Raw genomic sequence first — 14039 nt, 5'->3', positions numbered from 1 at the left:
ATCCTGGGCAAGTTATATCACTGTCCTCATCTATAAAAAGGGGTTGGTCACCAAGATTAAATTAAAATAAGAATGTCTATAAAGTGGTTATTGGAAGCTCTGGTGCACAGTGAGTTCTCAAATCCTTCCTGTTTATGATCACTGCACACAGGAGGTGAAGGCTGAGGAAGGTTCACTGCTCCCCTTCACCCCAACCCTTTGCTTTCTTGTGCTGCCAAGGGAGGGGTGGACTGATGCTTACCGAAGCCACAGAGGAGGTGCTAGCTTGGCCAGGCCCCACACAGAAGGCCTGCGTGCCAATGCCTGTTCTAGCAGAAGGAGAAAACAGAATTCCCCAGCCGGCCAGAGTCCACCTGAACCAATTCACTGAGCTCACTTACAGACGAACCAGTCAAGAGCTTCACATGCCCAAGGAGGGCAAAGGTGTACAAGGAGCAGGCTCTGGAGGCAGACTGTGCAATCCTGCGTCACCAAGGCCACCCCAACTGCCCTGAGCTTCGGTTTCCTTATCTGAATATGTAAGGTTGCTGTAAGAAGTAACTAAGGCAGGTAAAGCACCTGGTCAATGTGTGCTCGATAAATGCTAACAGGGGGAGGCGTGCCGAGCCGGCTCTCCCAAGCCACACCTGTACACACCTTGCCTAACGCTTCTACTAGACCTGATCTTCACTGTCCCCTCATTTTGCAGAGGGGGGAAAGAGGCAAAGTTAGATGGCCTGATGGGTAAATGGCCAAGGCAGATGGCAAAACCAGCCTGTGCCCTCTCTCATAAAATGCACATGCCACCCACAATGCCCAATGCACGGGGCATTCAGTCAATGCTAACTGCCCTTTGTGGGAACCGCTGCATTTAGGGAGAGGCTGGGGGAGAGCAAGGCTTGGGAGCAAGGCTCCAAGGTGGTTCTGAAGGCAGGAAGGAGGGCGACCATGTGGTCAGAGGCCAGTGGGGGTGGGGAGGTTTGAGGTTTGAAAGTTGGCCTCCACCTCAGTTCAAACCACAGCTTGAACAGGTAGGAAGCACCTGACAACTTGGGGCCTATTTCCGAAGATCTAACAAAAGGTGAGGGGTGTGTTGCGTTAACTCCCTTCGTGTGCCTTGGAAAGCACGTGCGGATTTCCAGGGTAAGAAAAACCCTAGCCCAGACTGCACCCACCCTCCCTTCTAACAGCCCCTCCCAAGAGCCCACCCCAACCCCAGGAATTCCTAGGGTGGGACTTCTTTAGGATTACAAAGGTGATTCAGAACCTGACAAAACACAGAACCTCAGGTGCGAGTGGAGGGCCAGATGGGAAAGAAGTTTGAGTTTTCAAAGATGGAGTCTTCGTCGTTTTTCCTTAAGCCAACTTCCTAGGGCTGAAGGCAATGCTTCAAGTTGCAGAACAACAAGCAGAGCCAGGCAGATTTCTGCAGACTAAAAAGTAATGCTAGCAAAAATGCTTCCCCTGGTCCGTTTTCGTTTCTTGGGTTTTTCCTATGATGGGAGGGGACTCGCCCTTTTGGAGAAGGTTTGAGAGTTTTCTGGCCAGGGATGAGGAACAGTGCTGTCTATAATCATCTCCAAATCAGACTGGCCTGATGCCCAAGTCTAAAAATTACCTGCCCACTTTTGGGGGGCAATCATTGGCGGGTTTAAGAGGACCTCCAAACAAGAGGCATTTTGTTTGCTCGAACACCTTAAGAAAGCTGTCTAACTTCCAAAGCTACTACCACCAGCTGTACCCGGCTGCCTTACCCCGACAACCCCCCTTCCCCTCTCCTCGGGTTTTGAAGTTTATTTTCCCACATTCAGCCTTGAATTCTTTCCTTCCTTCCCCTGCTGTGGCAAAGAGGGAAACACTTCGAGGGCAGCTTGATTCTTCATCACCCGCGCCTGCCCTCTTCCCCCTCTAAACAAAGCCCTGGAAGAAACTAAACAGCAACTAGTTCTCCGGGGGAATTGTTTCCTCAAGGGAAATTATAAAGTGACCACTCCCCAATGCGCACATACAGGGCAGACACTCATCCAAAGGAGCTCCGGCTATCGGGGGCAAAACCACCCAATTGCCCTCTGAAGCTCATCCTCCCCACCAAACCTCACCTCTCCTGGGCCCCCACTCTGGGGACGGCTGCAGGTCCAGAGACTCTCCCCACTAAAATCCAACACCCAACCTGCCCAACCTCCCCTCTGCTGGCCTCTGAGAGGTCAAGTCTTTACTTGCCCAGCTGCTGGTAAGTACCTATATGCTCATGTGTGTGAATGTCCATTGATTTCAGGACAAAAAGGAGGTAGCAAAGGAAAGGCCTCCTCACGTATTCCAAAGCTTTCAACTTTCCAACAGTCCAGGGCAGGGAAGACAGATGAAGACAGGTTCGTTCTCATTTCACACATGGGGAGACTTGAGATGGGTCAAATGAGAGACAACTAGACAACCATAAAATGTTGGGATTCTGCTGTAGATTAAGTGCTGTTCCTCATCAAACCTCCTTTCTGGCATTTTTTGCCCCAAGAGAAATGTAACACCTTGGACAATCTATCCCAAGTCCACCCCACAATCTAGAACCTTCACCAGCTCTTATACCCAGGTCCCGGTCCTTCCACTGGAGGGAGGCCATTAATGCAGTCCAAGAGGGTGGGTGGTTAAGGCTAAGAGCCTCTGAGAAACTGGAGCAGAGGGCCCTGGTCCCCAAACGGACCCAAGGTCCCAACCACCAAAGTCAGCCCTAGTTTATCCGAGTGAGGTCAAAGCCATCCATAGAGCAGGAAGGAGAAGAGGCTCCCAATGCCAACACGGAGGAGAAACTACCCCCTAACACCTTCCATTCTAATCAACCTCTCCTTCCCCCTAAAAAGGATGCCCAGGGTTTTGTTCCTTTGTTCAACCTGCTACTTTCACAAACTTTTAAGTCCAAGCCCTGGGGGAGGAGGGGGACTGTCTCCGCGAGATAAGCCCTGCCGGAAGCGTGAGCGCGTCCCCAGCATTCCAGCCATCGGCCCCCATCCCGGGAGCTCTGGCGGGACAGAGCCCCCTATCCACTTCCTGAGCCCAGCGGGTGCGGGGGAGGGGAGGCTTTGCTCAGGTTGGGGCTGGGGGACCCTCCAGCAACTCCGCTGGGCTCACGTTCGCGAAAAAAACCGGGCGGGCGCGGCACTGGCCTGGAGCTGGGAGGTGGAGATGCGAAGGGGTGGCGCCCGGCTCGACTCCCGAACTCCGGGAGCGTCTCCAAGTAAAGATAAACGCCTTTATCCGCCCTCCAGCCCCCTTCTAACCAGGGAGGTACCCGCACACTCACACCGAGCCACCGCGGGGCCTGGTTCACTGCGGGGTCAACCCCAACTTCTTCTCTCTGGACAAACTGGGTTCCCAAAGAGTCTCCGTGCGTGGGTGACTCCGGTGTCTACGGGTGAACCACAGATCCCAGCAGCCAGACCCATGAGAGACATCCTTTCCTGCCACCCCCCAGGACTACCCACGGGGACTGTGAGTTATCCAAAGCTGTGAAGGGCTTCCCTTCAGCACTCCTAACGCTCTGGCCAGCTTCAAGTGTCTGTAGGGGCACGGATGGCGGCTCACCTGTAAGATCTTGTCCAGGCCCTCCTGGCCCAGGCACGGGAACTCCTTGAGCAGATGCAGTTTCTGTGTATAGTAGTTTTTCTTGGCCTCTTTCCAGTGCGGCTCCTCGAGCACCTCGAAGATCGCTGCCCCGATGGCCAGGTAGAAGATGATGGCCGAGGTGAGCAGTGGGCCCCGGTCCACCATGGCTCCTGAGCGGCCGCCTCCTGGAGAGAGCCTCCCCTAGCCCCAGCGGCTCCCGGTCCACGCGCCCTCCAGCCTCTGGAAACAGCTGTTTGAATTTGGAGCTCCGCATGCGCAGTGCCCTATTCCCCCCACCCGCCGGCGCCGCTCCCCGGACAAAGTTGCTCCTTCAAATTGGCCCACCGAGCGCGGGTAACTGGACGAAGCTTTGCTCCCGCAGGCGGGGGGCGGGGGGAGGGCGGACACCAAGCGGGGGGCAAGGGGGCGCCCTGGCTTGCGGGGGTAAAAGGAGCTGGGGGAACTCAAGGCCGGACTCTGGAGAGACACGTGGGCCGTCCTCCGCGAGCCACGGCAGTGTGCGCCGCGCCCGCCTCCGCGCGCCTCTTTAACCAGCGCCTCGCGCGCGCCCTCCCGCGCCCGGTCCCGCGGGGGAGGGGCCCGCGCAGGCCCCGCCCTCTCGCCTGCACCGCCCCCGCGCAGGCCCCGCCCCGCGTAGGCCCCGCGGCTGACCGGATAGTAGCCGAGAGGTGCGCGCTGAGGAATTCGGTGCTGCGTGCACTTCTCCGGCTGCCGCCAGGGGAGGCTGCGCGCCCCGCGCTGCCAGAGGGGTTGGGGTCTTCGGGACTCGCGTTTGTTATTAGTGCTGGTGGTATTAACTAAGATGAGCGTGTACCTAATGACCAGGGTCGGGAAGTTAGTACTATTATTATTTTCACTGTAATTCAATTTTCATCCACTGACGTTTCTGCCAGGAAAGCTTGATTCTGTCAGTCTCTTTCTCTTACACCCTCCTGTAAACCAGGGGAAAGTGTAAGATTAGAAGGGGACTGGAGAGGTTGTAGAGAATCGGGATATCAGGATCCAGCCGCAAAGGCGAGACTCTCCCCTCTTGCCCCATTCTCACCTGCCCTGGTGAGACAGAACCCCACATCGGGAAGGAGCAGTTGAGGCTGTCCTGTTGTAGACGCGTCTCAGCCACACACCCTATAACTCTCCAGAAAATACCCAACCTCTCCATATTCCCAAGCCTACACTGCAACTCTCACCTACACCCACACACGGGCACTCATCCCCCTTGTTGGGAAATATTTTCTTCCTGCATTCGATATAACTCTAATGTACTATATATAACAGTAAAATGACGGCTGGGGGGTAGGGAATCTGGACTGTTCAATGACATATCCTCAGACCTTTACATAGTAGACACTCAATAAACATTTGTGCAATGAAAGAGTGAATGAATTTGTCAAAAACAGACACTGAGGATGTTTCTCGCTCATCTAGCGCCGTCTATAAACCTCAGGGAGTACCACATTCTTTCTATGCATCATGAGCTGGGTCTCTAATTATAACAGCCTTGCAGTGAGGAAACTGAAGCTGTGTTGGATTAGTTTGTTCAAAATTTCCAACCAGCAACAGCCAGAAGTTGGAGTGGCACATTCCGGCACTTGGTACCAAGGGCTGGCCCGGACCCTCTGTGGGGGTAAGGGCAGCAGTGAGCCAAATTGGTGCATGGCCTTTAGCCAAGGCCTTTTATTCCCCGCCCCACATGGGGAAGGTGAGGGACTTTGCTCAGGTGTCAAGAGTTAGGACAGTTTTTACTGGGTGGTGGGGCGGGGGCGGGGGGGAAGGTATCTGTGATGTGTCTGAATTGGGCAGGAGCAGAGGGTCTAGGGATACAGGTTTGAAGGATTGATCTGAGTTTGTGGATGTTTCTGTCTCTCCTTTATGGCACCATGTGTGTGTCTCCAGGAGGCCGGGGCAGGAATCCCTGTGTTTCCTAATTCGGTGTCCCTGGGGACTTAGGGAGGCAAGTCCCCTCAACAAGGCGTCTAAGTTGCTCCCTCTGGATCCCACCCACTCCCCAGCCAGGCCTAGGCCCTACCCCAGGCAGATCCCTCTTCTGTAACTCCTGTCTGCCTCCTACCCACCCTGCACCCAAGCTCTGCAGTCCCACCCTTCAGCCCTCAGCCCACAAGGAGTCCAGGCTTCTGTCCCAGACCCCCTGTGTCTGGAAAGAAAGTCAAGGACTGTGGTGTGAACAGTTCATCCAGCGGGGGTGGGGGCAGTTTGAGAGGCCACAGGCTCTCTCTCTGTTTGGAAAATTCTTCGCTGTTCCTCTCCCACCTCCGGTCTGCGTTCTTTTCCTAAGAAAATAAAGGGCCTCTTCCTATTTCAGTTTCACTGTCTCACAAAAACACTGCAGAATACTTTGGGATGAATCAGGTTTTATTCAAAGTTTTTATAACTTCCAGTTTCTCTATCTTTCCACTTTATCTATTTCTCCATTTCCCAACTCCCCTCTTGCCCTCAGTGTGGTGCTCACTCTCTCCTCATCTCTCCTTCTATGGTCCCGTTCCTTACCTTCCTGTGTCTTCCCAAACCTCTTGACTTGCTCTCCATTCTCGTGCCTCTCTCCCCTTGCCCAGGCTCCTTCTAGAGTGATTGTACTTCTTCTCCTCTCCCCTCACTTCCTCCACCCTCCCAGACCCCATCCACACATTTGGGTCAACAATTTCTGATGGAGATCAGAAGCTATGGCCATTCTCTGCACAACAGCCAGTGGGTGCTTTTGGAAATATAACTGTGCTGGAACCAATGAGTATTAGACTGCTTGAGTCTCGAGGATGGAAAAGTAAAAGTAGGTAAAAGGTGGGGGAGGGATATTTTCTTACACAAGCTGATGTTGGGAAGCAAGAATTTCCTGTACCCTTCTGGATCCTTCTAGCTGGACTAAGAAAATCAAATTGACATGAGACAGATTAAGAGGAGAAAATCAAATTTAATTTCATATTTGCAGGAAGTCCACACAGACATGGAAATTCCAAAGACAGTTGGGCAAAATGAGGTACACATGTCATTTTGAACTAAGAAGAAGGGGGTAGGGGTCTGGGACTTCAAAGGGAAGGATTGCAATTCACAGGAAGATGAAAAAGAGTAAATGTTTGGTAAACAAATGTTTGCTAGGTCACTCAGAAACAATGAGACATAGAGGACTTTGATCAAACAGGCCTTGCCAGATTCCTCTGTCTACCATAGCTAGTTCATAGTGTAATGTAGATATCTGTGGTGATAGCTCTCTTCCTGGAACAGATCCTCTATCTGAATTCTTTTTAGGCAGTTGATGGGGGAAGGTAAAGAGCCTTTCCTGAATCTGCTGGGTTTTGATTGCTTTTTAACTCAAAATAATCTTCACGATTTTGTGTAAAGTGGCCCATCTTGGGGTGGCCTTCCCTTGGCCCCTACACTGACTGATACAATGCTCACGGCTAATAATCATTTCAGAGTGCCATCTTTTGAAAGGCAATCAGCTTTGAGAATGGAGTTGAATTTCACATTGATAGCAACAGGTCACTAGATTTACATGGGTCCCCCCCTAGGAGAAACTGACAGAGCAGATCAGTTGTTTCCCTTCAAGTCATGCTCTGGCCACAGAAGGATCCACACTTACCTTTTTTCTTCCTTGGTTCAGTTAGGTGAAGGAGTTATCCTCTTGGTGAATGAATCTTTGATTATCTTTTTTTTTAAGATTTTATTTATTTATTTGTCAGAGAGAGAGAGAGCACAAGCAGGGGGAGGGGCAGGCAGTCGGAGAAGCAGGCTCCCGGCCAAGCAGGGAGCCCAATGTGGTACTCGATCCCAGGACTCTGGGATCATGACCTGAGCCAATGGCAGATGCTTAACCCACTGGGCCACCCAGGCATCCCTGATAGTCCTTTCATAACACTTACTGCTTTATTTCTTTTTAGGAATATTTGTTTATATTCTCTTTAGGGATTTCAAGGGGAATAATTCCCCTCTGAAATTCACATATTATCTAAGGAGACATATAAAAAGCCATTAAGAACATCGAGTGGTTCAACAACACAATCACTTGAAAACCTTGTTTCTTTAGAAAAAACTTTGTAGCTGTCAATTCAGAAGTTCAAAAGGTTTTATTTTCGTTTTTGTTCCTGTCATGCTGCTTGAAGGATAGACAGTTTTAAATGCCTTATAAAATGGCTTGCATTATGAAAGATTGTCAATTACTTTAATATCTATTAAATTTTCATGTCTACTAATCCTTTGGCTCTTCAGTTAGAAAGGGTCTGAGTAGTAAATTCAATATACCCGATATGACAACCTTCATGTTTTATCCTAGGGAAAACAAAATAAAATCACAGAGCAATAAAGTTGTAGTGAAAATGGTGTGTAAGTATAGTGGAATATTATTCAGCCTTTAAAAAGAAGGAACTTCTGGGACACCTGGGTGGCTCAGTCCGTTAAGCGTCTACCTTTGGCTCATGTCATGATCCTAGGGGCCTGGAATCCAGTCCTGCGTTGGGCTTCTTGCTTGTCGGGGAGCCCGCTTCTCCCTCTGCCTGCTGCTACCCCTGCCTGTGCGTGTGCTCTCTCTGACAAATAAATAAATAAAATCTTTAAAAAAAAAGTGAACTAAAGTTCTCTTTATAAAAAAAAAAAAGGAATTTCTGACACATGCTACAACATGGATGGACCATGAGGACATAACGCTAAGTGAAATAAGCCAGTCGCAAAGAAGACAAATACTGCAAGATTCCGTTTATTTGAGGCATCTTAAAGTGGCCGAACTCTTAGAAACAGAAAATAGAATAGAAGTTGCCAGGGAGTGGGGGTGGGACGGGAAGAGCTGCTCAATGGTTATAGAGTTCCAGTTTCCTAAGATGAAAAACTTCTAGAGGATTTGCTGCAGAATAAGGTGCATGTAATTGACAACTCCTGTGGGGTCCACTTGAAAATGGTAAAGATGGTAGATTTTATATTACACGTTAAGTTTAACGTAAACACACACAGACACACACACAGTGAAAATTAGTGAAAATTGAACTTGTAAATTCAAGGTAAGATATTTGAAGTTACAAGGATTAGCCAGGCATTGAGGAGAGTGACAGGGCTAAGTGGCGGGAATTAGTCAGTAATTAACCTCCAGCAGGGTTTCAGTTACTCTTAATACTGAAGCTCCATGTCCATCATTCTGAGAGCTTGTAAAGCTGTGGAGAAACATAACCTTGTAAGTTAAGAACAGACCTCAAGCACCAATGCTGAATTTTTGGTCCTGGAAGATTTCAGATAGATCTCTGTAGCCATTTCAAAATCTTTTCCTTAAAAAGGGGGCATGGCAATATGAGAATTACACTGTTGTGGGACAATATCTGAAATGTCTATGGCCAGGAAAAACAATTCGTTAAGAAGCCCCCAGTCTGGCCAGTTCAGAGGTCACCCAGAGCTGTTCTTTAGACTGGGTCATTTTTAGAGTTGACACAGCAGGGTGTGAGTTCTGGGACTTACCCCAAATCTTTCTCTCCAATTGTCATTGATGCCTGAAACCCATATTGGAGACTCATGCCTTTCTGTTACACATTGCCTTCTTCCTAAGACCTCTTTTTAACTCCACGAAAGGGGGATGGCATTAAGACTCTAACAGTTTACTTCTGTGGATCTTAACCTTTTTTTGTTTTGTTTTCACGACTTTGAGTATCTATGTTTTTTTTTCCCAAAGAGTTTCTTTTTTTTTTTTTTAAAGATTTTATTTATTTATTTGACAGAGACACAGCGAGAGAGGGAGCACAAGCAGGGGGAGTGGGAGAGGGAGAAGCAGGCTTCCCGCTGAGCAGGGAGCCCGACGCGGGGCTCGATCCCAGGACCCCGGGATCATGACCTGAGCTGAAGGCAGACGCTTAACAACTGAGCCACTCAGGCATCCCAAGTATCTATGATTTCCTCGGAAAAATGCACCCATGCACAGACCCACCAAAATTTTTACACAAGTTCTGGTGGTTTCAGAGGGACACCCCATCCTCACCTCCCACCACAGTTGCCCCTGGCTAGCCTACTCCATCGACTCCTTGGGCAGGGAGTTTTGGGGGACTGAGCAGAGCTGTTTGATGAGGAGGATAGAAGAAGAAAAATTGGTGAATGGAGGGATGCCTGGGTGGCTCAGTCGGTTAAGCATCTGCTTTTGGCTCAGGTCATGATCCCAGGGTCCTGGGATCGAGTACAGCATTGGGCTCCCTGCTTGGCCGGGAGCCTGCTTCTCCCACTGCCTGCCACTCCCCCTGCTTGTGCTCTCTCTCTCTCTCTCTCTGACAAATAAATAAATATAATCTTTAAAGAAAGAAAGAAAGAAAGAAAGAAAAAGAAAGAAAGAAAGAAAGAAAGAAAGAAAGAAAGAAAGAAAGAAAGAAAGAAAGAAAGAAAGAAGAACGGAAACGGGGTAGGGCACCAGGGCAAATTTGACATATCTTTACAAATTTGCCTATAACAATAATAATAAGGCACTTTTTATGTGTTCCCTATGTGCTAGATATTTAATAAACACTAAATGAGGTAATGCAGATAAATAAAACATACTATTATTATTATTATCTCATTTAATCGTTGCAATAACACTACAGGGGGTTATTAGCCCATTTTACATACGAGGAAGCTGAGGCTCAAAGAGGTTAAGTAACTTGCTTGAGGTATCTTGTACAGGGTGACCTGAGTCCGGAGTCCATGGCTGCTTGTCCCCACTGACCTGAGCACATGCTGTCGCCATCCCCCCTTTCCATGGCCTCCTCTGGCTCCCCCTGAAGCCTCCTGGTTTCCTTCTGTACTGTGCATCTTCACCCTGCTGGCCTAGGCCCTCCCCAGCTCACTGTGGGAATGACTGGGTGCACCTGGCAGCCTGTGGGGCTACCTCTCTTGTCTCTGTCCTGCGGTGAGCAACCTCCTGTGTAGCCTGCAGGATTTCTTTTGGATATTGTGGGCTGTCCCTGCTGGTCTCTTACAGCCTGCTCCCTTTGCTGGTCACCCTGAACACAGAGAAGGGCTTTGGAAAGAAGTTGTCAGTGGAATCAACTGTTTTCTGCAGGTAGAGATGAGACTCCCATGCTGACCTTGCCAGTGTCTTTGGGCAACTGTTTATAATGTCTCATATTCATGCATTTATTTATTCATTCATCCATTCTTCCATGTTTTTTTAAAGATTTTATTTATTTATTTGAGAGAGAGAAGGAGCACAAGCAGGGGGAGTGGCAGGCAGAGGGAGAAGCAGGCTCCCCACTGAGCAGGGAGCCCGATGTGGGACTCAATCCCAGGACCCTGGGATCATGACCTGAGCCGAAGGCAGACGTTTAACGGACTGAGCCACACAGGTGTCCCTCTTCCGTGTTTTTTTGAGCAAATACTATGTGCCAGGCTCCAGCGTAATGTGGCCCCATCTTTGTCCCAAAGGGCCTTTGAATGACCAGGAGACAAAAGGGCAGTAAAAGTCCACCTAGGGTTGGGAAGCCAAGGATTACAGAAGTGGGCGTGGGAATCAGTTCCATCTGGATAGAGTCAAGAGTGACTTCAAAGAGGAGCTGATCTTGATAGACATTTTAGAAGCTAGGTAAGAGTTCACCAGGTGGACTGGGTGGGGGGAGAAGCGAGAAATTTCGTGAAGGCAGAAAGCAAGGAGGTGGGCTGAGCAGCTGCAGGAGACTCAGCAAGACTAGCGCTCAGGGGAGGGGTAGCCAGAGACCAAGTCCCAGGGCTACAAAGACGGGGTGTGTGTGTGTGTGTGTGTGTGTGTGTGTGTGTGTGTGTACACGCATGTGCACATACACTGAAGAGCACAGGGGAGGGGGAGGGGGTGTCATGACAAGGGGTTCTAACCTGTAGTAAAGAGGTCCATGGATAAAATTGAGAGGCTCCATGAACTTGGATGTAGAGACATTTTATATCTTTATTTGCACTAATCTCCATCTGGAATTTTTTTTTAAAGATTTATTCATTTGAGAGAGAATGAGCAGGGGGAGGGGCAGAGGGAGAGGGTGAGAGAGAATCCTCAAGCAGAGCCCCCACTGAGTGGGAAGCCCGCCGCAGGGCTCGATCCCAGGACCCAGAGATCATGACCTGGGCTGAAATCAAAAACCAGCCGCTTAACCGACTGAACCACCCAGGTGCTCCTCTCCATCTGAAACTTAAGGTCACCTTCAGTAATAACTGCAGGTGATAAACACAGTAGCATTAGCAGCACCTGAGACTTCGTCACCAAGAGATAGTCACCAACAGATATCATATTTTCAGACCCCATGAAGTGGCAGTAGGTATCTCAAAACATTGTTTCCAAAATTATGTCATTAGCCCCATTGCTGTAACTTATAATGTGTTAATGAAAAAGCACATATATTCCTATACACAATGTTTATCTTTAAAGAATATTTTGATAATAGTGTTTTGATATCAGTTATGTCCTTGAGAAAGTGGGGGCAGTAACAGAGCCGGGGGCAGGGGTGGGGGTGGGGAGAGACAGTGGGGACCAGAAGGAAGGTAGGAACAGTGGCAGTGAGAGGCAGGGAGGGCTCAGGAGGTGTGAAGGGGTTGGGAGCTTTGTGGTTTGGGGGACTGTCACAATTTTTGGAACTCCCCTACGTCCTGCCTGCTGTTTGTGGGACCTGCTCCATTCTGGAGTTGGGCACCCATGATAATTGGCCTCCCCTCCCGCATTGCCTGAACACGGGGCTCCCACAGGAGCCTTTCCCCCAGCCTGCCTCCCCTAGCCTCCCTCAGCCCCTGGCTGCTCTAAGCAACCCCGGAAGGCCTCATTTAGACCCACTGTTCAGTGCCTACGACAGCCCCATCTGGCCCCAGTGTGGCCGACACCAGGGGATGTAAAGATCCCAGAGACAATTGGCTACTTGTCCAGCAGATGAAAGAGGGGCCCGAGGATTGGATGAGTGGGGGTTGGGGAGGGAGGAGGATGAGGAGGGTGCCAAGGGGCAGGAGGAACAGGGATTCCTGGAATTTCTGCCTTCTGAGTCAATCTCAAGAGTGAGCTGGGCAACAAACAGAACTTGAGCACACATAGGACTTTGGCCTTAGAGTCCTGAGACGTGTGTTTCTGGGTGGTGGCTCACCAGGCACTGGGGCTCCAGGGGCTTAGAGCCCCATACCTTGTGACAGGACTCCCCACACGGAAGTTACTATTCACTGACTCTCCTGAGGGACTGGAATCCCAGTTCCCGGTCACAAAGCACCCCCTCCTCAAACCTTATTGCAGGTGAACATATTGGGGTGAATGGTCTAGCCCCCTCCCTTGTACCGCCTGACTGTCAGGCCATGATAGGAGTCACCCTTCCTGTGTATTTTTCGCGTGCCCAGGGCTGCCCCCAGCACTCGAGACACATGGCAGCATGTGCCGCACAACAGTGTGACCCCCTAAGGTAAGCCTGGCCAGTCTCCCCATTTTACCTGGGAGGAAACTGAGGCTCAAGGAGGAAAGTGACTTGGTCGATCTGGCGTGTGGGGAAACCGGAACCGGAACCCAGGCAGAGGCCTTGGCGCACTCCGACAGGGCAGGGTCTGAGGGAGCCTCCCTCCAGAACCTGTGCTTCGTCTCCTCTGTCCTTCCAGAGCCAGGCTTTCACCTTTGGGGGCGGGCAATGTTAATGGGAGCACCCCACCCCACTGGCTATCTGCTGCCTCTAAATTGTTCATTATGGTCAAATATACCTACTATAAAATTGACTGCTTTAACCATTTTTATTTATTTTTTATTTTTCAAGGATTTATTTACTTGAGAGAGAGAGAGAGTGGGAGAGAGGGGCAGAGGGAGAGAGAGAGAGATTGAGAATCTCAAGCAGGCTCCCCACTGAGCACAGAGTCCGTCCACGCGGGGCTCGGGGCTCGATCTCACAACGCTAAGATCATGCATGACCTGAGTCGAAATCAAGAGTTGGACGCTTGACCCACTGAGCCACCCAGGCGCCCCTAACCCGTTTTTAAACATACAATTCAGTGGCATTAAATATATTCACAAATGTCGTGCAACCATCACTGCTATTTGTTACCAGATGTTAGCATTTTTAATAGGATGTTGTGGCTTAAAAAGAAACATTTTCTTTTTAGGGATTAAACAAAATGCCGAAAGAATCTTGTCACCTCTCTGTTTTCCCGAGGCTTGAGATAAAGTCCTGTGTCCTTACCGTGGCCTCTATAAATCCAGTCTTTGCCTGCCTCTCTGGTCACATCTCCCACCATCTTCCCAGCCCATCCACAGGGGACCCAGCCACCACCCTTCGTGCCAAGACCATGTTGTGACTTTCGTGGGAGGTTTAGCCTGTGCGGGTCCCTTCCTCTGTAAACGATGTCTTACAAATGTATTAGTATAAAGACCAATACATGAATATCATGCTTAAAACATTTTCTTCAACCGAAAATTTGGGTTTTTTTTTCTGGTTTTAAAATAAAAATATTTTCGGGGGGGCACCTGGGTGGCTCAGTTGGTTAAGCGTCTGCTTTAGGCTCAGGTCATGATCCTG

General features: G+C 49.8%; 1 protein-coding gene across 1 annotated transcript in view; it reads right to left on the bottom strand.

The window, feature by feature from the left end:
- Window positions 1-4195, bottom strand: part of KCNK5 (potassium two pore domain channel subfamily K member 5) — a 37943-nt gene extending 33748 nt beyond the window's left edge. The window contains exon 1 of the mRNA XM_025862538.2: window positions 3553-4195. Coding sequence (XP_025718323.1) covers window positions 3553-3738 — 186 coding nt within the window. The 5' untranslated portion in view covers window positions 3739-4195. The remainder of the gene's footprint in view (window positions 1-3552) is intronic.
- Window positions 4196-14039: the final 9844 nt, after the last annotated feature.

The sequence above is a fragment of the Callorhinus ursinus genome, unplaced genomic scaffold (genome assembly GCF_003265705.2).
Source record: "Callorhinus ursinus isolate GAN/ISIS: 27379988/994484 unplaced genomic scaffold, GSC_fseal_2.0 scaffold59, whole genome shotgun sequence".
Classification (NCBI taxonomy): Eukaryota; Metazoa; Chordata; class Mammalia; order Carnivora; family Otariidae; genus Callorhinus; species Callorhinus ursinus.
This window is presented reverse-complemented; position numbering and strand designations above follow the sequence as displayed.